The sequence below is a fragment of the Pelodiscus sinensis genome, chromosome 16 (assembly GCF_052426305.1).
Source record: "Pelodiscus sinensis isolate ZL-2025 chromosome 16, ASM5242630v1, whole genome shotgun sequence".
In the NCBI taxonomy this organism is placed as follows: Eukaryota; Metazoa; Chordata; order Testudines; family Trionychidae; genus Pelodiscus; species Pelodiscus sinensis.
This window is the reverse complement of record NC_143067.1, coordinates 4,881,105-4,905,486: the sequence shown is the minus strand read 5'-3', so window position 1 is coordinate 4,905,486 and position 24,382 is coordinate 4,881,105. Positions and strand designations below refer to the sequence as shown.

Sequence of the window (24,382 nt, the reverse complement as noted above, 5' to 3'; positions counted from 1 at the left end):
ATTCCCAGGGTCCTCCTTACTCCTGGGGACCCCTAGCTCTTCCCAGGAGCACTCAGCTCCTTCCTGGAACACCTGGTTCCTCGGTCTGCCCGGTTCCCTCCTGCACCGCTGCATTTGGCCTAGGGCTTCCCTGGCTTGAGTGCCCCCAGCCTACCGCAGCTGTCTCCGTGCGAACCATGGCTGCCTCCCTGCAGCCCAGCCTTTTAGGGCTGCCTCCATGCAAGCCCCTGCCCTTCATGACTGCCTCCATGCAGCACTGAGCCTCAGGCCGGGTAGTCTGGGTTTGCTGGGCCCAAAGCCTGGGGCCCTGTGACAAGGGCAGACAGGCAGAACCCTCTCCTCCTCCCAGGAGCTGCTCTTATAAGTTCCAGCTGGGCCATCCTTAGTTGCCCTCACCTGGGCTTCCCCAGACTCCAAGTCTCCCAGCCCCTTAAAGGGCCAGTGCAGGGCAACGCCCTGCCACAGTACCATTACAATGCTGACAAATATTGTAGACCCATGAAAGGAGAGCCATTGTTTTATAAAATCTGCAAGCACTGTCATCTAGAGGAATCTGTTCTGTTCCATAGTTTGATACCCAATTCAGAATGCTTAATTTCTAACATAAGTGTGAAGTACATTGATGAACACGTGAAACTGTTAAGGTTGCCTCACTTACCTTAACAAACCTTTGCCAAGATATCCATTTAAAAATGTCAGTGCCTGGTTTAGGATGAGGCTGAGATAAGTGTTTGTACAATGTACATGTGCTCACATCTGTAAACCAGCAGAAACTTTTGGCCCTACTAGTCTCTGGTCCCTTTAATTCTGGCTTCAGAGTGAAGAACTTGCTACTTCATATTTGCACAGCTGAGTAGTGTGTTAGTGGCAAAATCTATTGTACTTGTTAAAATAAATTGAAGTTAACCCAGTGCTAAGAATTTCTTAGAATGCAGAGTATTGAATTATGAACAAAAAATGTTGTCGAGGGAAAATTTTTCAAAGAAAACTCTGGCCACTTTGGCTATGATCGGCCATAATGATTCAGGTTTATTTTGTATCTGTTTGTAGGAAATGGAGAACAGGGGAAACCTTACCCGATGACTGATGCAGAGCAAGTGGACCAAGCATACAGGGAAAATGGCTTTAATATCTTTGTTAGCGATAAAATTTCTCTTAATCGCTCCCTCCCTGATATCAGGCACCCAAAGTGAGTATACCCATTGAATCTCTTAGTGAAAGTGTAGATGCCCTAATTTGCCATTCCCAACAGACTTTATTCTATTTCTGGGTTTTATTATGTTGCAATCTGGCCTTCAAATGCGAGGCTTCCAAAGCTTGGAACCTATTGACTCAGGTGTCTTCATAATACACTGTACACTAATTAGCATAAAAATAGGTGCACACACAAAAATGTATTTGAGGAATGCTGCCTGAAAACCTACATTTAGCTGGAAAATAAATGTCATGTGAGCAGATGGAACAAAGATTTCTCCAAACTGGCACTTCCCAATGAGCCTCAGTTCTTTCGGGGAGATGACTACTTCCTGCCTCATAGTTTACTTTTCATGCTGATTAACTTCTTGGGTACTGAAATGGCCTCAGCCATAGCGCAATTTAAAATAAAATGTTTATAGTTATCTCTCTACTGTAAAATTGATTTAAATGTCTAGCTCACTTGAGAACTGCACCGAAGAACCATCAGATGGCACTGACTTTGTTACAGATTAACTCAGCTAGTTTTGCTAAAGTGATCGGTTGGATGTGAGACTGTACAATTCTTTCAGCCATTAATTCCTTTTGGAAGTCTGTCACAAACAAAGTTTCACAATCTTGAAACCTCTAGGAGGGAAAATTTTGGAGCATTCCAAAAAGAGATGACTAGCATTGTAAATGGTCTATGAAATGAATTTCTTCAGATACTCAGGACTTCTTTTTAGGGATTATATGCCTGGCCACAAAATAGCTCCAGTCAGAAATGACTGACTCTTGAATTCAGCTAATTAGAATGTCTTTGTCTTGGAGTGGCGTCAAATTTGACTTTGTTTTTCTCTAATTGCTAAGGAGAAAATCCTTCATGTTCATGTGGTCATGAAAGGCTCGAAAATGTAAGCCGTTTCTAAACAATGCCACAGAGTGCTTTATATTATGGGTGATATTTGGTTCTTAGCCATTTTATGAACCTATCTTTTTTTTTTTTTTTTTAATGTGCTTGGATGCAAATTTCTTCTAAGGAAAGTTTTTTTTTTTTTCAACCCTGATGTCAGTAATTTCATCTAGAAGTTTTACAAACAAATTAGAAGCTACGACCTTTTAAAAAAAATTTTTTTTTTCTTTTTCTGTCTCAGCTTTGATATCTCATTAGGAGCATAACTGAGCTTCAGGCAACTTCCACTCTACTAAACTGTATTCATTTGGATTGTTTTCGGCTTTGAGAATGTAGGCTTCAGATGGTTCCAGTCTCCCTTAACCTCAAGAATTAATAAATTGGCTCATGTTCTCTAATGTTTCGTGGAGTTGTTGGCTTGATTGCTAATTCTGCTACTTTGATTTTTTTTTTAATGTCTACATTCAGAGTCTGGTCCCTAGTTAAAATTAATAAGTAACGTGTCTGGTTCACCAGTAATTTAAGATGTGACTAATAATGCCAATGCATGGTGTTCCTTGAGTTAAACTTCCCTTACCATAGAAAGTTATAATTATTATGGGGTCTCAAGAAGAGAATAAACCATGTTGAATATAATTGATTGAAGGATTAGTTAGAGGGATGAACGGGTTTCTATGTAAATGAGATTTGAAGTAAAGGCACTAATGATCAAAAGTTTTTGGTATGCCTTCTCCCCTCATTAAAAGATGTTTTTAGAAATGGAGTATTTATTATATTATAGTGGTGTGATAAGATATAATGAAGTTTGCGTAAGATGAAGTCTATAAAGAGTATTTTAACAAAGAACTGGGCATGTTGTAAAATATTCTGAATTCACCCACCCCATTCATTCCTGGAAGAGGATCTGAAATTGGTTTTCTATTCAGGAATATGCTCTAAGCCCGTGGAGTCCAACACGCTAGCCACTAGCCACGTGTGGCTGTTTGGCTGCTTGAGTGTGGCTAGTTGGCTTGAACAATGTACCTATTTGACTGGTTGAGCGTGGCTAGTTTGTATAATGGCTACTGCTTCGGAATTGGTTAGGCACCATGGCTAAGCAGATGGGTGTAGATTTAATATTCTCACCAGATACTGCTTGTTGGCCTTTTAAACATAGATGCTCTAGTACAGAGTGCTAGGTCACCTTGATCGCCAGTAAGGTATAACTTTCTGCTTCTATAGTTCATTTTTCTTGGGTTTTGTAAACAGTATGTGAAGTAGATATTTTGATACATTGCACGGTAATCTAAGAGCTTTTAAAGTGATTTGTACAAACAGGAGAGAATAAATTTGTTTGCAAACTTAACAGTGATAGCAGTTAAAAATGGCACAGATTATCCACAGCCCCTCCCATTTATAACCTTTCAGACTAAATAGCTTTATTCTGCCTCATTGTAACTTCCCACTGTATTTTTTTCATCTGCTGTTTCGCAGCTGTTTGTGGCTGCTAGTACTTCTGTGTTGACTCTGTTCTAGTGTAGCTAGAGAGGATGAGTAAAAGATTTTAATGAAGCTGCACCACTTACGATTTCAAATAAACCATTTGTAGTCTTGTGTGTCTGCATGGTCAGCAAAGCTCTTGTTTAAAAAAAAAATTGGAGGTAGTTGATATGTAGTCTTCACTTTTTCTCTTCCAATAACAAGCAGATTTAACAGTGAACAAATGGCCAACAGATGTTTTCCTAATGCCACGAAATGTACTCTTGATCATCAAATTGCAGTCATAGAATAAATCTTCTACAGTAGTAGAGTTGGTGGTTTATCTTGAATGAGCTGTCACAGTAGAAGATTTTTACTAGACTCAAGCATGAGTTTTACAAGTGATTTCAGTGATTGAAGTAAATGCAGACCTTCCATATTGGGCTTTGTAGTGATTGCTTGACACTGTCTATGTTAAATAAGACAAGACACTGGATTATGCAGTAGATGAGAATTAAGCATGAATTGCTCAATTTTTCAGTTACATTGAGATTGCAAAAATGCCAGCCGTCCCTAATTTTCCATTATCCTCCCAATTTTTGCTTTATAACTACAAAATTACTAATTTAGGGTTCAGTGTGCTAATTTTGCAAGCACACTCTCTCTTTCTCTCTCACACTCGTATTTGTGTGTCGCTCATCAAATAGTGCTGTGGTTTGTGGTGGTGGTATGTGACATTCTTCTTCACTGTGGTTCGTGCTCAGACTGCAATAGTAAGGATCTGACAGGAGGTAAGCCACAGTGACTTTTCAATGGTTTGGAGCACTGCTGGATTCGCCGCCCAAGTTACAGGGTGTATGTTGCACTCTGCCCTGTGTGGACCCAGCTAGTGCACTCTAGTTACCACATGGGTTGACAAGGGACAAAATGGAACATGCTACCTGAGACTTGAGTGATGAATCCAGTGCCCTCAAAACCTCTAACTCTCAGAGTGGCTTGCTTCCTATTCAACCCTCGCTGCACAGTCCATGCAGGAGAAGAAGCTGCAGTGGAAGGAGGCAGTAGCAGCAGAGGAGGAAAGAGGGAATGCAGCTGAGGATCCCAGGAAGGAGATCCAGTCCCATACCCGGCCAGGTAATTAAGAGCCTTAGAGGCATAGGAGAGCAGCTGTCCTAGAGCCAATCCTCCTTTTCTCCCTATTTGCGGGGTGGGGATCAGAGCAAAATGTAGGAGAGCTTAAACCCTGTTCTTGATCATACATAGGAAGGGAGGGGGCAGAGGGCGTCATTTCTGTGCAGCATGCGAAGAGAGAGATCCAAACAACTTCCCTTATTTCTCCCTGACTCTTTTCTTAAGCATCCCATAAATAGGGATGTGAGTAGTCGAGTACTCGCTTCCTCCCCCACCCAGAGGCAGCAAAGGAGGGGGGGAACAGGAGCTGGTGCTGGGGGGAGCCAGCTTAAAAGCTGGTTCACCCCAGCACCATCTCCTTGGTGCTGTCTCTCCCTCCCACCCCCTGCAGCTGCCTGTATCAGAGGTAGGAAAGTGTGCTGTGAAGCAGCCTCTGCCTGCAGCAGCCTGAGGTTGCTCCAGCAGCAGCCCCTGTTCGTGGCGGTGTGGATGGGCTGCTGGACCTGATGCGAACCGGGACTGAGCAGCCCTGGCTCATGCCAGTCCAGGACCGCTGCACCTCTGCATTTTAAACGTAGTAAGAGACAGCCAGCTTTTATTACATTTAAAAGGCAAAGCCACAGCGATCCGGCTCACACTGGCACTGGGAACTGTTCAGTCCCAGCTCACACTTTGGTCTGGGAGCCACCTGCGCCACAGCTCTGCATTTTAAATGTAGTAAAAGCCCAGTGGCTCTTACTAAATTTAAAATGCAGAGCCACAGCAGTCCCGGAGCCAGCTCCTGCCAGCTCCGGGAGCTACCTTCGCTGTGGTTCTACATAGTACCTCCTCTTATCGACTAATTGTGTAGTTGATACAATTTGTAAATACTTGCTCCTTAACATCCTTACCCACAAAGTCTCTGTGCAAGGCTGGCATTCTGTGCTATCTCTGTCTACAGCAAAACCATATGTGTGTCCCTCTGACTTAATGCTGACATTCCAGCAATTTTGAACGTTCTTTGCTGCATGCATTTGTGAGAAATGTGACATTTTGTGTGCTACCATGTTGTACTATGAGTTGCTGCAAATGAGTCTGCTTAATGAAGGTTTAAAGATAAATATATTGATGCCATCCTCAAAAGTGTTGTTGGAAATAGCCCCTCCCTCCACCCAGACTCAAAGCTGCATGAGAAAGATGTGCAATTTTAGATTGCTAGTTTTTCACATCTGTGGTAAGGGCTTTGCTCTTAGCCAGCCTCAGCACATAGATGTCTTTGACTCAGCTTTGCATCCTTTTGACTTTGGGTTGCAGTACAGTTTAGCACATGAGGTTTTTCAGATGAGATCTTGTTTTGCCAGTAGGGTTAGATATGATACCATGTTACTTCTAAGAAGAGCAGATTTTGTCCTGATTGACATATTAATCATCCCAGCTGAAAACCTAGGGCAGTGGAGAACTAGTGTAAAGTCTTGGGCCCTGTGGGATATCACCTGGTGTGCTGAAGATTCCACTAAGCCCATCTTTTCTGCCAACTTGGGCACGCTTTATCCTTGTCTCGCTGAGCTGGGCTCTTAAACTTTCTCCAGCAGACGTACAGGCAGGGTCACACCAGCTGCAGAATGACACAGACACTGAGGTCATCTCTGGAATGGCTTATCTTAAGGGGCTTACATCAGCACCCAGATGTCCACCCCCTCTGGAATACAAACCCAAAATTATGTGAAATTTGCTTCCCCTCTCAATGTGGAAGAAGGTGTGCCGAACTTCCTCCCTCTCCTCCCCCCCAGGTTAAAAATTACATAAACAGGGCTGTATGTTAAACCAGAAATAAGTTTATTAGCTATCAAAATGTGTAGTGTAAGTAATTAGTGAGGTAGCAATCAGAACTAAGAAAATACAAAGATTGCAAACTAAACTAGATTCACTAAATACACTGGTTACAAACAATAATTCCTTAGATATTGATTTAAGTAGAGTCCTTCACAGGCCAAAGGTGGTGTTCTAGCCTAGGTCCAGCAGTTTTCCCCTCGCCTTCAGCTATAGTTCTTTTGGTTCCAGGTGTTTGAGTATCTCTTTAGGGTGCAGAGGCACAGGGGAAGCCTTGTTTTTCTCCCCAGTCTTGTATAGAATTTCCATAAGGCAGGAATCCTTTAATTCTCCATTGCTCAGTACAACGGACCAAGTGGTGGTTAGTATCAAATGACCAGATCACCTGACTGCCACCTTCCAGTGTCAGTCAGAAGCAGTATGGACAGTCCAAGGAAGGCCACGCCTTTTCACAGTCCATGGTTTTTGTTGAGCCATCAGCTGCCTTTGGATTGTCCATTGTAGTACCTGAAGTGTAAGCAGTGAGAGTCACCGAAAGTAGCAAAGGTGAAATACAGATACACCAGTCAATATTCCTACCTTCAGATACAAAAATGATACACATACAAGTTGGATAATTACTTTCAGTAAATTATAACTTTTCCACTGATCTTACATGAATGATCCTGCATCAAGCATATGTCGGTTAGGGTATATTCATATCATGATATTTTCATAAAGAATGTGGAATATGATGTCTGCTTTTCTCTGTAAGACCCCTTATTAAATACAAGACCTGGCAACAATAGAAAAATGTTCTGATTGAGAGGCTGGCTAAACAGATTCTATGAGGCTTTGGAAGCGCACATCCAACTCCATGGAATATGCCTGTAGATCAAGGGTGCTTGCTTTGATTATCGGGATAATAAATACTGTGCATGGATGAGTTGGGAGATTATACGGCCACCTCCATGGAAATACTTGTGTAATCAGTTTCTTCCAGTGTAAGCTGTCCCCTTATTAGTGAAGAAGTGGGTGTCCTCCTACATGGCAGATGAGTTTGCAGAATTGGGGCTCTAGGGTGTAACTAGCCCAAGTAAATAGACATTACTTTTTAAAAATCTTAAGGCAACTAGCTAGATAAAACCTGCATCCAGCTGAAATACTTAAGTTTTAGATGGATGAATATTAAAAGAACATAGTTATTGGGTAGTCCTGTTTAAGCCTCTCTTTCAGACTGGTAACTAAAATAAGCATTGTACTTAGGACAGCAGAACTGAGCCTCTCACCTTTTGAAATAATAGTTTTAGAGAAATTCCTCTTCTGAAGGTTGTTGGACAATGGGAATAAAAGCAGAACAACCAGAGAGTTGCCAATAGATGTCTGCGCTTTTGAACTGTAAAGAGAATCTCTTCTAAAGGCAGCTTTGGCAGGTGATGGCAGGCCCTATGTGATGTTCTGTATCTTCAGAATGTTCTGCATTATGGTTAATGCCACTTTTGAAACTTGTAACATGACAGTATGGACAAGTATTTCTAATCTGTGTTATTAATCTAGAAGTATAGAAAATTCACTGCTGAGTGCTTAACATGTAGCTTGAGGATGTACATCAGAAACTGCTTCATAGGTTGTTGAGGATTAAGTGAGCATTAGTCGGAAGGTAACTGATGTCTATTTACTTGGTATGTTCCTAACTTGCTTTATCCCTGTCTAGCTGCAATAACAAGCTGTACCTGGAGAAGCTCCCAAACACCAGCGTGATAATCCCATTCCACAATGAAGGGTGGTCATCTCTTCTCCGGACAGTGCACAGCATCCTAAATCGCTCCCCTCCTGAGTTGATAGCAGAAATTGTCCTGGTGGATGACTTTAGTGACAGAGGTACAGTATGTGGCATCAATATTTACGTGCATATACACTACCTGACAAAATGCCCATAAATATAGCAAAGATGAACAAAAGTACTGTTATCTGCCAAGAGCCGGTTTTAGGGTTTTAGTATCTCCATAAGACCTTCATCAGAGCAAGAAGATCCATTTCCTTCAGCACTTGTATTAGTTTAGGTATTGGTGGCATTAGTGATGTTTCACAATAACTGAGTTTAGTCTCGGAGACATCATGTTTCCATATTTTTAACTTTCCAGAAGTAAAAACAAATTTGACAAATCTATAAACTTCATAACACCCAGTTCTCATATAGTACTTTTTCCTAGTAGATCCAGTATTTTCAGTGGAAGCCAGTAACATCTCCATTTTGCAGGTAAGTAAGGCATGCCACATAGTGTTAGTCAGAGAGAATGAACAGAACAGTGACGTGATCCATCCTGTCATCCATTCCCAGCTTCTGACAGAGGTTTGGGGCTTTCTGTCCATTAATGGACCTATTCTTCATGAACTTATCTAATTTTCTTTTTAATCATGTTATATTTCTGGCCTTCAACAACATCCCCTAGACAGGAGCTCTACAGGTTGACTGTGTTGTATATAAAGTACTCCCCATTTCTCTCTCCCCTTCTCCAGGCACACACCATACCAAGCAATGGAGAATCACTGTATCCATTTATATTTTGATTTGGATTCATACACATGTATAGAGCCCTGCAAATCCGTGGATACCCACTTTATATCCGGGGTATCTGCATCCACAGATATGGATGTGGATATATATCTGCAGCTCATTTTTGCAGATACAAATTTTGTATCTAGATCCCTGTAAATCCATGGATATCCATGGGTATCAGCATCCATATATTTGCAGATACCCATGTGGGTACAGATACAAATTTTGTATCCATGCAGGTCTCTGCAGGTGTATCTGAAAACCCTTACAGTGATTAGGTGGTATTAAGACTTCCTGTGCTCGCCACATGGCTCTGTCTATTAATTTTGTTGTGGTTGCAGACCTAGTGCTCAATTTATAACGAGACTGGCACATTTGCCAAAATATTTTGTTCCTTTTGATCTGTTTGGACCACCATATGCTATGCTATATTAAATTACATTGATTTAACTAGCTAGGGTAAACAGGATCCTTCCATCTGGAATTACACAAAGAACACATGGCTCTCTCCATGAGAATGCTATTAGGAGAAGCATTTCCATGTAAAAGTCTTGAGGGTGGAAGACGGTGGCTATGACTGATTCTGAAGCTCATATTAAAGCAGGGATGGGGAACATTTTTTGGGTCAAGGGCCACTGACCTACAGAAAAGCAGTTGGAGGATGCACACAAGTGAGAAGACCCCGAGAAGGAGAAAGACACTCCCCTCACAAGCCAGAGGCTGGGGGGTCCAGGCTAGTAGATTGTGTGCTCCAGCCCTGCAGGTGGGTGGCTGGAGAGCCAGTGCAGGCTCCCCATGCTAAGCCCTCAGGGGCTGGGTTCAGGCAAGCCAGTGGCTGTCCGACCCCCAGGCCTAAGGTTCCCCACCCCTGTATTAAAGCATTAAGTTAAACACCAGCCAGGGTGCTCTGATCCATACTGACTTTGAAATGCTAAGTGTTGCTCTGCAACGGCAGTACTTCTAAAGTGTAACTTTCACTAGCTTGCAGGCAAAATTCGGTAGTTTGAAAAGCTCATTAGGCTATAGATAGATGGCATCAATGTTTAAAGTATTTTGAGACTATAAGAAAAAATATATATTTTCCGCAAGGCCTCTTTTCATCATCTTCGCATAAATGTCTAGAAACAGATTAGTGAAATCAGGTGATTGTATCTGCTCTCATGCTGTAACCAGATCTGCATTACATAAATAACTTTCACTTTCTGCATCCTACTTAATTGTTGAGATGGGAACTATTTCTGTCCAGGGTGAATGTTTTTCTTTAAGTTGTATTCCTCTCTTTAGTCTTCTTTTATGCACGGCAACATTCTCTGCTGATCCCAATTGCTTTTCCCAGTGACTAGTATTCTTTCTTCACCAACTGAAGTAGTTTCCAAAACCCTCTCTGTCCTGAAATAAACTTTCAAAGTTTTAAGGAAGCAGTGGCAGCAGAAAATTCTTAAACGTGTGATCGTCACTTGAAAGTGTGCCACTCAGCCCTATTTTTGTGAGAGGGGGGAGCACAATTCAAAAAATATATTTAAACTGCTTGGCTCTAGGACTGAAAATTCTTGCAAAGTTAACAGCTGCATAATGTGTGTCCCTCCAGTGGCGCTTTGTCTTTAAACATTGCACTTAGAAGGCTACGTAATTTCCTATGGTTTGGATCCAGTTAGGACACTGCTCTGGCCACATGTTCATAGAATCATAAAATACTAGACCTGGAAGGAACCTTGAGAGTCATGAAATCCAGTCCCCTGCCCTCATGGCAGGACCAAGCATCATAGATCAGGGGTCTGCAGCCTATGGCTCTAGAGCCAAATATGGCTCAGTATGGAACCAAATATCCTTTAATTGTTCATTTTAACAACCATCCACCCTCTCCGCTCATTGAGGGTCATGCATATTTTCTTTTTATTTGATTGGTCAAGAAATGTTTCCATCATCATACCTAATGGTGACCTCTGTAACCCCCAACAGTAAAAAGGGTGAAGAAAAAGAGATGAGTACTGAAATTTTCAAAAGAAGTTAACAGATTTGTATGCATTTGTGGATAGGATCTTCACACTGTCTCATTTATAGTGAGAGACTGTTGTCAAACAAACAAAAAATGAATTTCATGACAAAACTTGCATTTGCTACAAAATACCCCGAGGGTGACGCATGAAAAAAAGCCTGAAAGTTGCTGCAGCGAAAAATGAACATTGGACAAAATAGCCTGCTGGCATGGTCCAAAAAAAAGAAGGGAGCTTAAACTCTGCAAGTTTTGCCGGCTCATGCAGCATTATTGGAGAGGGGAAGCTTTTCACTGACGGGGATTATGTGAAGAGATGCATGCTAAAAATTGTGATGAACTATGACTGAGTTTCACAACAAGGACAAAATCTTACAGAAAATTCAAGACATGCCATTATTGGGAAAAACATTTCATGACAAGCTGTGAAAATGGCCCATCAAATAGACAAGGAACAAATGCAAAATTTGAGTACAGCTACTTAATTTTGTCTTGTGCAAAGAAAATGAACTGACACATGTGACGTTGTGTATTCTGGGATGATATATTTATGGAAATGCTGTGCATGAAGAAATGATTGAGATATTATCAATGAAAAATCAAATGGGGCAAAGACATCCTTAAAACGGCAATGAACTTTGTAAACAAGAAAGAAATAGTTGGATAATCTTGTCAGTGTGTACAGACAGTACACCTAGCATGGTCAGCAAATGCTGGGGATTCCTTACTCTTGTCAGAACAGCTAAAACGTCTACTTTAAAACTTTCATTGCATTGTGTATAAGGAGGCACTTTGTGCACAATCTTGTGGAACCAACCTCAGAAATGTAATGGGACTGGTTGTTCAGATTGTCAGTTGGATTCTTGCCCGAGTCCTTAATCACCATCAATTTCTGTCACTGCTTGAGCAAGTAGATTCCAAATACCCCGATCTACTAATACACAATGTTCTCGGGTTATCTTGTGGCAAAGTTTTGTCTCGTTTTGCCACCTGCATTAATGAGATTGACACCCTTCATATCCAAAAATGACAAACATACCGAGCTTTCAGACTGTGGGTGCTCAAGTTTTACTAACTGAGACATTACGGGTGAGTTAAATCTTAAGCTACAAGGACAAGGAAATACAGACCTGCCTCTGCAGCTGACAGTGTTTGGATTTGAGTCAAAACTGATTGTCTTCTTCAAAGATATCGAGACAGGAAGACTGGCACATTTTGAAAAATTACGACTGTTTCGTGATTCGTATCGGAGAGAGAATCCAAGTAACAGACTTCATTTGCAGCAGTTTGTTGGGTTTGTTTCTGAGCTCCTGATGGCATTCAGGTCTTGTTTTGTTGACTTTTGCAAACAGTGCTCTGTTTAAGTTTATGATTTGTCCACATAAAGCGTCCGTTGAACTGGATTTGAAGAACTCAGTGATTTGGAAATGGAAATAGCAGATTTCAAGGAGTCAGATATCTGGGTGGAAAAATTCACCAAGATGAATTCTGTTTTAGAATGCCTTGCGCGACAACGTGCAGAATTGGCAAAACTGCACCAATGGACTGACATGAAGAAATTGGAGTGTGATGATAATCTGATTCTGCCAATTTGAAAAGAACTTCCTGTCACATACAACACCATGCAGAATGTCATCGTGGCCTTACTTTCAATGATTGGCTCCACCTATATGTGTGAGCAGTCTTTCTCCCATTTGAATCTCATCAAAGGTCATTTGCACTCAAGATTGACAGACGACAAACTGCATACTTGCATGAAGCAGAATTTAACCGGTTATGATGTACACTTCAGAGAAATGTGTGAAATTATTTGTGCTATTATTAATCATGTCAATTAGTAATACTAACTTGTGTATTTTCAGTCATGCAATTGGGCATTCTTATACTGGCTCTTTGACCACTTGTTCTGAATTTTGATGTAGTTTGGCTCTTTGGTTTGAAAAGGTTGCGGACCCCTGATCTAGATCATCCCTGAGAGATGTCTGTCTAACCTGCTCTTAAATATATCCAATGATGGAGATTCCACAACTTCCCTAAGCAATGTATTCAAGTGCTTAACCACCTTTACTGTTGGGAAGTTTTTCCTAATGCCGAACCTAAACCTTCCTTGCTGCAATTTAAACCCGTTGCTTCTTTTCCTATCCTCGGCGGTCAAGCAGAATAATTTTTCTCCCTACTCCTTGTAATAACCTTTTAAGTACTTGAAAGCTATCATGTCCCTTCTCAGTCTTCTCTTTTCCAAGCTGAACAAACACAGTTCTTTCAGTCTTCCCTTATAGGTCACATTTTCTAGACCTTTAACCACTTTTTTCTCTTCTCTGAACCTTCTCCAATTTTTCCACAACTTTCCTGAAATGTGGTGCCCAGAAATGGACACACTAGTCCAGTTGAGGCCTAATGTTAAGACAGATGAGAATTGAAGACCTTGTCATATATGAGTTACAACAGCTCACTTAGCACTGCCAAAAATAGTCAAACCCGTGAACACTTAAATTAAAAATTTGGCCCTTAAATCGGTTTGTCTTTCTAAAACATGATTCAGTTTAATATTGTGGAGGACAAGGAACTTGTGGTAGTGCCTTGAGACAGGGATATGTGGCGCTAAGCTTCTCCCTTCACTTGGAGGTCCTGCCAAGAGCTCCATAAATCTCTCCCAGTTGACCTTTTCTGAATTGCAGATCAATTGTTTCTAATTAGATGTTCCAATTGAGATCAGGACTCCATTGTGCAAGGTGCTGTACAGAGAGAATGACAGCCCTTGCCCTGAAGAGCTTCCAGCCTAAATAAGCCAGGCAAACACAAAGTGAAAAGAGATGGGAAGTGATTTGCCTGTAAGAATGAAGTATATTTTCAAGGTTGGCTTAAGAGGATTTTTCCAGCAGATCACCTCTGTACAAGTATGATCAAAGTAGTAAAATTTCAAGTGTTCCTGCATCTCAAAGCGAGGAAAGTTTAGAGTGCCCGACCTTTTTGATATAAGTATGTGTAGTGATATAGAAAAGCTGTAGTGATATGAAAATCTGAGCACCTCTAGCAAGCCTATCTATTGGACAGTGGGCTTGAACTCAGTTTGAGCTGGGAAAGTCCCTGAGGATTTCCATGCATGGACTGCAGTCTATATTTTAGCAGAATTTGTCTGCAGAATACAGTAAACAGCGAGATGGTCTTTTTTTTCCCCATTGCTTACATTTTGGTGTATTTTAATACCGTTTAATCAGTCTCTTCATTGGTAGTGAATGTTTGTATTTCAGCCCGAAAATGTTGCTGGGAATTCCATTTGTGACTACCATAATTAATACAGTAACATAGCTACAGCAGATAGTTTTCTTACCAGGCGTTAAATCCATCTTTCACTTTTAATCAGTGTTCAGCTTCGGACATAGGCACTGTTTGGGAATTTCTGCTGCTATGAAGACGGAAGGGAAGTCAATCATCGAGCGAGTGAAAGTAGATAAGAAATAGAAGAGGGAAAAATGCAGAGGGAGGAGGGAAGATTTGGTGTCTGCCAATTGTGGACCAAAGCATACTGTAAAAGGCAACTGTTTTTTTCATTAATGAATCATTATATGGAAGTGTCATATTGTTTCTGAATTAAGGAAGGAAGCAATTCTGTGGCCTATAGCAGTAAACATTTTTCAACCAAAATATGTTACTCTGACTACAGTGCATTTTAATATGCTTTAGCAAAAACCTTAGTAGCAGGATTTTTGAAGTGTTTAGTTTACTCATTCCAACACCTCCCTCTTTTAAAAACTGTGCACTGTTTTTCATCCTGCTTTCTTCCCATTCCTGTAGTATAGTAGATCAGATCAAATTATATTCTTACAAAACCATGTGGAATGTAAATGGCCCGTTACATTCCACATCCTAATGACATAAAAAACCAAGCAATGGGTACTTAGCACTTTCTCTATCAGCTTCATGTAGCTTGGACTCTCTAATTAACTCTCCCCCCCCCCCCCCCCCCCATCCGCTATTTATTTAGGAACTTGGACCTTGAATAACTCGGTTCATCTGAAGAAGTAGATTGTGCCCATGAAAGCTCATGATACCATCTACGTGTTTTGTTAGTCTCTAAGGTGCTGCAAGACTGTATGTTGTTGGTTTTTTTTTTTTATGATTCTCTGTTCTGTTAATTTCCTCTGAGGCACCTGGCATTGGCCACTGACAGGATACTGGGCTAGATGGGCCTTTGGTCTGAACCAGTATGTTCTTATGTTAAAAGTGAAATGGGAGGAGTATTCACACTGGCACCTCACTCCTATAAGGGTATATTGTCTTTCCAAACCAGATCAGCACATCCAGAAGGACCAACAGGTGAGTAGTTTGTGCTGCTGTTGCCTGTTGCTCTGGTTTTGTGGTTAAATGGGACTTTGGTTTTGAGTGCTATCAAGACAGAATCGTTCATGAATATTAAGAACATTAAACTAATGCGCCTACTTTCCATTCTATGTTGTGGTTTTACTACTTATAGGCCATCTAGGCAAAACCATATGCGCTCTCTTCTAGTAAGTGGCTTGTATGTGAACACTCTTTACCTTGGATCAGAAAACCGAATGTCATCTTCCTCATGTTTGTCCAGACTTGAACATTAGACTCAGCAAAGTGCCACTGAACATAAGACTGACGGCAGGGGAAGGGCAGTGGAAGCTTCTCAGTTTCCTCAATTTTTGAGGTTGTTGAAGTAACCTCCTGCTCAACTGGAAGCAGCCTCACTGCAGAACCAGAGAAGGCGAATAGATGGGTATTCCTTTTGTAGAGAAGCTATGCAGCCCTATTTGACCTCATCGCCCTCTCTCGATGATTCACCTGTCCAACATAGTTGGTGTAGAGTAGCCTAGAGAATATCAGACAATCTCCGTGCGCGCTGGCGTTCAAATTCCACTGTTCTTTTAGTTGTTCTGCTTGTTCATGGTGGTTAAAAGCAAAACCTCCACCTTAAGGGTAGAGATGAACAGCAGCAAAATGCCATTTATCGGTAAGAAATTTAAGAGTGTTCATGAGTTGGAACATGTTGGAAGATTACACCTAGTTGAACAATAATGTATGGCAGTCCATAGTTCTCATTGCTGCAGTCATCTTGGATGAGAATTTATGAGTAATCAAGTCAGTCATCAAAAGGAAAAGTCTTATAGGAGAGCTATCTTAGTCTGTATCTGCAAAAACAAGGATTTCTGTGGCACCTTAAAACGAACAGATTTATTTGGCATAAGCGTTTGTGGGTATATAGAAACCATTGCATCAGATGCAACTGTCAATGTGATTTTTAGCCATGAAAGCTTATGCCTGAAAAAATCTGTTGGCCTCAAAAGTGCCACAGGACTCCTCACTTTATCAAAAGGAAAGTCAGCCTATGAAAGCAAAATGTTAAAATAATTGCCATTGTTTAAATTTTTGTCTGAAATAAAACATTGGATGTGTCAGATTTCTCTGATGAAAACCATGTGGTTTTCTTTCCTTTCACCTTCATGCCATTGGAAATTTTAAAATTATTCAGGACATGGAATCTTTACTGTCTGCCACATGGCTATCATGTAAAATTTCTGAACATAATTTAGAGAGCTGGTTTACTGTGTAAGCTGCCTTTAAAAAAAAAAAAAAAAAAAAAAAGCTGTGTAGAAGAAAATTTATGTAGCAGAGGTGGTTCAGAACAGCCTCTGATAATCCTGCTTATTTCACTATATAGCGCCATAGAAGTAAAATTGGTGACTACTTAATGTTGAAATAATTGTGTACATTAGTCACTTATTTTTGATAATTAGTTGCATGTTGACTGACTGCCCATGCTTATCCATTTTTAAAACTGCTTTTGTATAAATAACTGTGTTTTAAATAAGGTATTGTCCCTTCTTCAGGCATGACGTTTGCAGCTTCAATAAAAAGTCATGTGGTGGCACATCTTTAAAGCTTTTATATGTTAATTAAAACTCCACATTAATGCACTAAAAGTTGAGATCAAGCATTGAAAACCACTCTCCAAATGTTAAGATTCCTATGGAAATGTTTACTCTGTTGTGTTGCCAGTTTTGCCATTTTATTGAGTTCAATAATTATTGTATTTCATTAAGATATAACATTCTGCCACAAGTAATTGGTTAGCTATAACTCCTGTGATGACACAATTGCTATAACCACAACTTGACCTCAACGGAATGCCATTTCCACTAGTTCAGTCTAACATTGCAACGAGACACTTGATACGAGCCCGATGTTACAAACAATATATACAAGCCCTACTTATTCTGGGACCCAGTTACCTGAGACGTGCCCAGGAGCAAGATTTTTGTCTTGTTTGAAGACTCTTACCTTCTGCTAAGCACGGCAAAATGGAAATCGGGACACCTGGGTTCTGTTACTTTGGGATAGCTAGGCTTCTGCTTGAGCATCCCATTGACCTTGCATCTTCAGAAAGCTGGAAAAAATACCTTCTCTCTGTTTCTAACGAAATGTGAACTGTTTCCTTTAGGCTTTTTCAACGTAACTGGCTACAGCAGGGCATTTCTCTTCTTACCTCCAAGAATTTTGTCCACTTTGCATATTGAACTGTTCTGGGTATATTTATTGTCCGGGTATTCTGATGTTTTTTCTTCAATCTCCAAACCACCTCTTTCAAGGTTGTGTTTGACCATTTAAGTGTTCACTTAATTATAGCTGCTGCTTTTTAATGTGTTGTTGTATTAGTAAGCTAGCGTAACTCTTGTTACATCTCTCAGGGAGGCATCTTTAAAACAAAGAAGTGATGTGGGCCGAGGACCCTTCACTCCCCATAAATAGCAATTCTTTCTTCTTCGGCATCGTCTTCAGCAACTCTTGCTTTGTCTGTATCTTGCTGTCTTTCCTCCTGTTTAGCCAGCACTCTTTGCTGTATCCTGTCATCTTTCTTCACAAAGCCCTGCTGTTTGTGCAAAAGTTTATTCATGGGAGAGACTCCAGTTACCATTGGCTTTAAAGCTGCTGTTAAATATGGGTCTTACCCATTCACTTCTGTGCCAGACACACTAGGCGCAACTACTACCAGATTGTCCCCCTCACTTTTGGTTTGAATCTCTTCTTAAATACCGTATTTAAGTGATCTTGAGCAGATGCCCATTTGGAATATGCTATACAAAGAAATGGATGTGGACAAGCCTTGTTGGGCAGTACCAGATGCAGTACGGTTTTGCCCCCTGGGTCTGTAGAACCCAGTAGTTATACGTGCATAGGAATCATTACAAGCAGCATGCTGACTGAAGGAGAGAGGAGAGGGAACCTTGTTAATGTAAACTGATTTGACAATGAGTGCAACATCAGGTGCATATTGAAAGCAGCCTGGTTCCATTAAACATATGTGCCTGGTTTTAATTGACAGAAATTGTGCCTTTCATATCTCAAATGGGGAAGGATTTAATACTTGATTTCTTTTTAATCTTAAAATGGCATGGTAAAGGATTTACTGAGCTAAAAGCATTATCTTGTCATCTTGTACAAGTCACTTTTCTCCTAAAATGCATTGAAGCACATCAGGTTAGCATATGCATATTAATATGCAGTGATTGTATTGGGATAATGTGGTGACAGTTGCTTGTAGTCTTACTAAAGTTCAAATGTGACCTCTTGTGTTACTTTAACCCTTGAAGAACATTTACTCTCTCTACACACACGCACACACTCTCTCTAGTTGGTCTTTAAGTGAAGTATTTTTTTAATGAAAAATATACGTGTTTTATTTCAGTGATTGAATTCTTCTCAAATGAAGGCTACAGTGAGAGTTGGGAGGCTCAGGGCAGGGAGAAGGAGCGCAGGACTCATGGTAGGGGGCTTAGGACAAGGGCCTGGAAGGTGGGGGAGGCTTACCAGGGACGTCCAGAACTGCAAGGGTGATGTTACTCTGATGGCGACCCTCACAAGGGGACAGGGCAGTGCTTCCCTGCCAGCGGGGCTCCCTGCCCAAGGCCTGCAGGCTGTCGGGGGGGAGGCTCCAAAGGTTACTCCCATCTAGTAGTGTTCCCTTCAGCTTGCAGGCTGTCAGGGGTCAGTGAGGCTCTGAGGGATGATGCTGGGCCCCTGCGGCCTTCAGGCTATCTGGGGAGGGACCAGGCTTTCAGGGATTTCCCTCTTGCCAGGACTTCCCCACGGCCTGCAGGCTCTTCACAGGGAGAGGCAGGTGCCAGGATTTGGAGCAGCGGGCCTCCTTACTCATGTGCTGGCAGGAAAGATGGAGCCCCAGACCTGCTGGCCACTCTCATGGTGCTGCAGCTGCCCTCAGTGGTCGCACTCCGTATCGCATCCATCCTCGCAATGCCCCTCCCTTTCACATTCCTCCTCTCTCTGTCCCCTTCCTTTCCATGTTATGGAAAACAGTCCCATTCCCAGCACTTCATGTTTCCTGGCACAGCCCAAACCTCTTACGATGGTTTAAGTTAGGGTAAAAGAGAACTGCATACCAAATTTGATGGTCCAAGCTCTTGCAGTTTAGGAGGAGTTCTTGAACAAATGGACTCAGACGCATAGACAGACACACTTTATAATATATATGTAGCTATTTTAGAGAGTTTACATCTGAATCCATCCATCCACAGATAGCACGGTCATCCCACTGCTCCTCCTTACAGTTGGGGGATGGAGAAATGGCGTTCCCTGTGAACAAGCATACCTCATACATAGAAGCAGTTTTTCCAGTGTTTGACATTCCAAAAAAAAAAAAAAAAGGGTGTTTAAGTGCCTTTGTTATACTTCATTTTTCTGTCATAAGTGGCTCAGAGCCTTTTCAATGGTCCCTGGTGTTCAAACATGTAAACTGCAGAAAGCTTATTATAACCAATAGAATGAGATTTAGTGTTTATTTTACTTAGCAGCAGCTCAAGGAACCTACAGGCCTGAGTCCTGTAGGACATGGTCTTAAGCACTTGATATAAGGCTTGAAACCTGTGAATTTTGGCATAGATTATTGCCCTTATGGTCATCTCTAAATTTTGAGGATCTGGGAAAGGTGTGTTTAAAGGGAAGTTTATAGCAGCTAGCCATTTTGAACTGATGCCAACTTTTTGGATATTTTAGGATAAGAACATCTGCAGATGTCTGACCATGAGTGCCTTATCAATGAATTCGTGTATCTGATAACCACTCTGGACACTCAATAACAGATTTAAAAGTAGCCATCCTTTTCACAACCCCCCTCCCCCCCCCAAAAAAAATCCCTTCAAAGTCAGACTACAGAGAGAAACAGCAAGGCTGCAATTTATTTTAATATTTAACACAATCAAATTAGGACTGAGTAAGGACGTAGAATGGTTATCTTACTACAAAGGCAGTTTTCCCACTTGATATTCACACTTCCCCATCAACTGCTGGGAGAGAGAGAGAGACATACATCCTAACTGAATTGGCCATATTAACACTGGTCCTACCCTGATAAACAGGGCTTGCCGAGCCCCGGCGAGCCCTGCTCTCCAGCTGCTCTGTCCGGTGATCTGTGCATGCGCAGATTGCCCGAACCCGGCTCTTCCAGCTTGTAATCTACTCGCCATGGGCGAGTAGATTGCATAGTTTGTCGAGCCCTGCCGATAAGTAATTCCCTTCTTTTGAAATGCTACTACATATTTATGCCTACCTCTGAAAAAACTTAAATTTAATTTTGTGGGTTGTGCCTACAAAAGCTCGTGTTACCATTTACCTTTTTTTGTTAGTCTCTAAGGTGCTGCAAGACTATTTAAGTTTTTTTCAGTTACAGAGTAACATGGCTAACACACCCCTCTGAAACTTTTGAACATGCAATCCCTACCTCTGATTTCTACCCTATGCATCTGTCGAAGTGGTTTTTACTCACAAAAGTTTATGCCCAAATAAATCTGGTAGTCTTTATGGTGCCACAGGACTCTTGTTTGTTTGTTTGCTTGCTTGCTTGCTTGTTTAGATACAGACTAACATGGCCACCCCCTGAGACTTTTCTAAACCTTGAAACACTGATATTGTGGTATTTCCATACTCAAATGTATGTGTCTAGATAGGACAGTCAGCTGAAAACTTCAATGTTCTGTATTTCGTAACCAGCTGGAAAACATTAAAATATTCTGTTCTCTATTTCCCATGCCTTTGAAAATGAGCTGGTATTTAGAGTCCTAGTTGCTTTGTTTCATAGCAAGCCTGTGGCAAAACAGGTTCTACACAATTCATTTTTCAGGTCTCGCAATTAGTTATTGTAAAATCAGAGTTACTCCCAGCTGGAAGAACGATCAGGAAAGGGTGACTGTAGGGATTGATGGAAAGGACCTAGTTTATTACAAGCAAACTCTGTTTCTAAGCTAATTACTGTGCGGTTGGAGAGATGTCTGGCTAGCTAAGCAAGATTGTGAGGCACATTTTTCATCCCTGTTTCAGCTTATGAAATGGATCCCAACTACATGTTTTGTTACTATGAACACCATTATATATGTAGCTTGTATTGGCTGTGGACTGTGGCAAATCTCTCCCTCTTCTCCTCACTCCCCCCTCCTTGAAGCAAGCGCCTTCAGCTGCTAAGAGTGAAGTATCTAGATAACTGCCAGCTGCACTAGAAATGAGCACTTTAACACTTTACAGCTGTTTCTCTGTGTAAATTAATTAGAAATGTGATTTGGGCATTGTCACCCCTCGTTATGTGTGATGTGTCTATTTATAATTTTCTTTTTTAGTAGGCATGGTTAAGCAAGAATTCCAATATGGGCACTTGAATAATAGGAGTTCTGTCTCCTAAGGGTTAAATGTCTATGCAATTAAGAGGAGTATGACACATTCACCAATTCTTGTTAAAAAGGACACCATTCCACTTTCATATATAGCCTTTGAAATTCTTGATTTGTCGTTCAGGAGAAATTCAGTCATCTTGTACATTAGTAAGGGAGACTGTAGTAAAGAAATGAAGCTAGTACCTATTGAAGTAGGTGATCTGATGTGGAATCTGAAAAGACTGAGTTACAGCCAACTTATCGTCCAATTCAGAAAAGCATCTCTGCTAAGGAGTGTCAAACTAAATACAAGCTTATTGCCAGTTAAATAAAATTCAATGCAGATGCTGACATTTGAGCATGAATCAGATTGCTTGCCTATTTGACAGCTTTTTTTGTAGCCAAACTGCTGCTTCATAAGTTGGCTTAATTCTGTACTACTTACCAGAATAAGAATTACGACCTCCATGGTGAAGATCTGATTTAGGTTGCAACCAGTTCTTCGAGTGATTGCTCATGTCCCTTCCAAGTTAGGTGTATGTATGCCACGTGCACAGTCGTCGGAAGGTTTTCCCCCGGCAGTATCTCTAAGTCGGCTGTGTGAGACCCCTAGACTGCTGCCAATATGGTGAAGTGTATATAGTCCACTGCTGACCCTCTTCCCACTCAGTTCTTTCTTTCCGCCAGTGACAGTTGTTGTTTACCTGCTGTCTTGCCTTGAGCAAGTGTTCCCTAGCTTTATAGTGTTTGTAAATCAGTTGGTGAGTGGCTTCCTCAAAGGGCTGGACGATTATACCCACATGTGAGGGGCCCTGTGCCACAGTGAGATCTAAATCTAGTGCTAACAAGATTGATAGCCCCACCTTTTGAACAACTAGCGATGTGTTCTCTGTTGTACATGTCTCTGAAGGTAGCCTTCTTGGTGGCTATCAACTCGCTAGGAGGGTCATGGAGTGCAATGCCCTGGTCTGAGTTTCCTTATATGGTATTCTTTAAAGAAAAGGTACAACTCAGATTTCTCCTAGTGTTCCTGCCAAAGGTGGTTTTCCAATTCCATATCTCGCAAGACATCTCTTTGCCTGTCTTTCACGTGAAACCTCATGCCACTCCCTACACACCTTGGATGTCAGATGTGCGCTAGCTTTTTACCGAGAGTGCTCCAAACCCTTTAGGACATCAACTCAGCTGTTCATTGCAGTGGCAGATGGAATGAAGAGGCTTCCAGTGATCTCCCAAAGGAGCTCCTTTCAGATCACTTCACATATCCGCCCCTCCTATGACCTGGGATACGTTCCAGCTCCTCTGTTATGTGCTCATTCTGCCTGGGCTTAGGCCTCTTCAATGGCATTCCTTGCCCAGGACATTTGTGGAGCAGCTACCTGGTCTTCTGTGTGCTTTCACATCTCTACACAATTCAACAACAAGCACGAGATGATGCTGTTTTCAGAAGAGCTGTGTGGCAGTCAGCAGACCAGTGAACTCCAACCCCTCCACCATATAGAGGATTGGGAGTCACCTAATTTAGAATACACATGAGCAATCACTCGAAGAAGAAAAGTTACATACCTTTTGTAACTGTTCTTCGAGATGTGTTGCTCATGTCCGTTCCTGGACCCTTCCACCTCCCCTCTGTCAGAGTAATTTCAGCAAGAAGTAACTGAGCAGGGGGAGGGTCAGCAGTGGACCATATATTTCACCATATCATGGTGTGGACAAATTCTGGCCCATGGGCCGGATCCGGTCCACAGAGTTAGTCCCTGGAGGGCCCCCTCTTCCATGTGTACCTGCACCTCCACAGGTATCAGAGGATTGCAGCTCTCATTGGCTGCAAATCATTCAATTTTGCTTCCCACTGCTTGCATTGGCTTCAAATGGTGATTCGTGGTCAACCAGAGCTGTGATCCTCCGATACCAGTGGAGGCGCAGGTAAACAGAGCGGCAGCCAACCAGGGACTAAACTTTCAGGCTGCCGGATTTTTTTTATTGCCCACCCCTGCAATATCGGTATCACTCTAGCGGTCTCCACAGCTGACCTATGGATACTGCTAGGAGAAAAACCTCCAGATTGTGGACGTGCCACACTCACACCTAACTTGAAATGGACATGAGCAACACCTCTCAAAACAAGAGTCACAAAAGGTACGTAACTTTTTTCTCAAATTTTGGGAACAAAAGTAATTAGCCATCAAAGTTTACTCATAACAAGAGCTGGGTGGGAAACCGTTTTCTTGTCCCTTGAAAACCTGGTGGTTTGAAATAGTGAACTGTGGATTTTATGCAACTTGAAGTCTTTAAATCATGGGTTGAGGTTTTCAGCAACTCAACCAGAGGTTATGACTCTACTGCAAGAATGAGTGGATCCTGTTCTGTGGCCTATGGTGGTCAGAAAGTCTGATTAGATGAACATACATTACATGATGGTCCTTTCTTACCTTGAAGTCTGAGTCTATGAACAGTATTTTTTGATATTTTCCAATAGAAAAACAATATAATTTTCCACCAGCTCTACTTGATGCTTTTATAGTCCAATTAATGGTTGGCTTCAGGACCACTGTTGCTTATTACAAAAGTGCAATGCATGTGATGCCAATGGGTGAACAAGCTGGTCAGTGCAAGCCCAAGCAGGGTTTAAAAAAATCACTTGAGTAAGCAAAATTTAGCCATTTATACTACCTCCTGGATTA

The 24,382-nt window shown here is 41.6% G+C and overlaps 1 protein-coding gene across 1 annotated transcript in view; it reads left to right on the top strand.

The window, feature by feature from the left end:
- GALNT10 (polypeptide N-acetylgalactosaminyltransferase 10) overlaps positions 1-24,382 on the top strand; it is a 147,826-nt gene that overhangs the window by 71,676 nt on the left and 51,768 nt on the right. The window contains exons 3-4 of the mRNA XM_075900594.2: positions 1,051-1,189; positions 8,178-8,344. Coding sequence (XP_075756709.1) covers positions 1,051-1,189; positions 8,178-8,344 — 306 coding nt within the window. The remainder of the gene's footprint in view (positions 1-1,050; positions 1,190-8,177; positions 8,345-24,382) is intronic.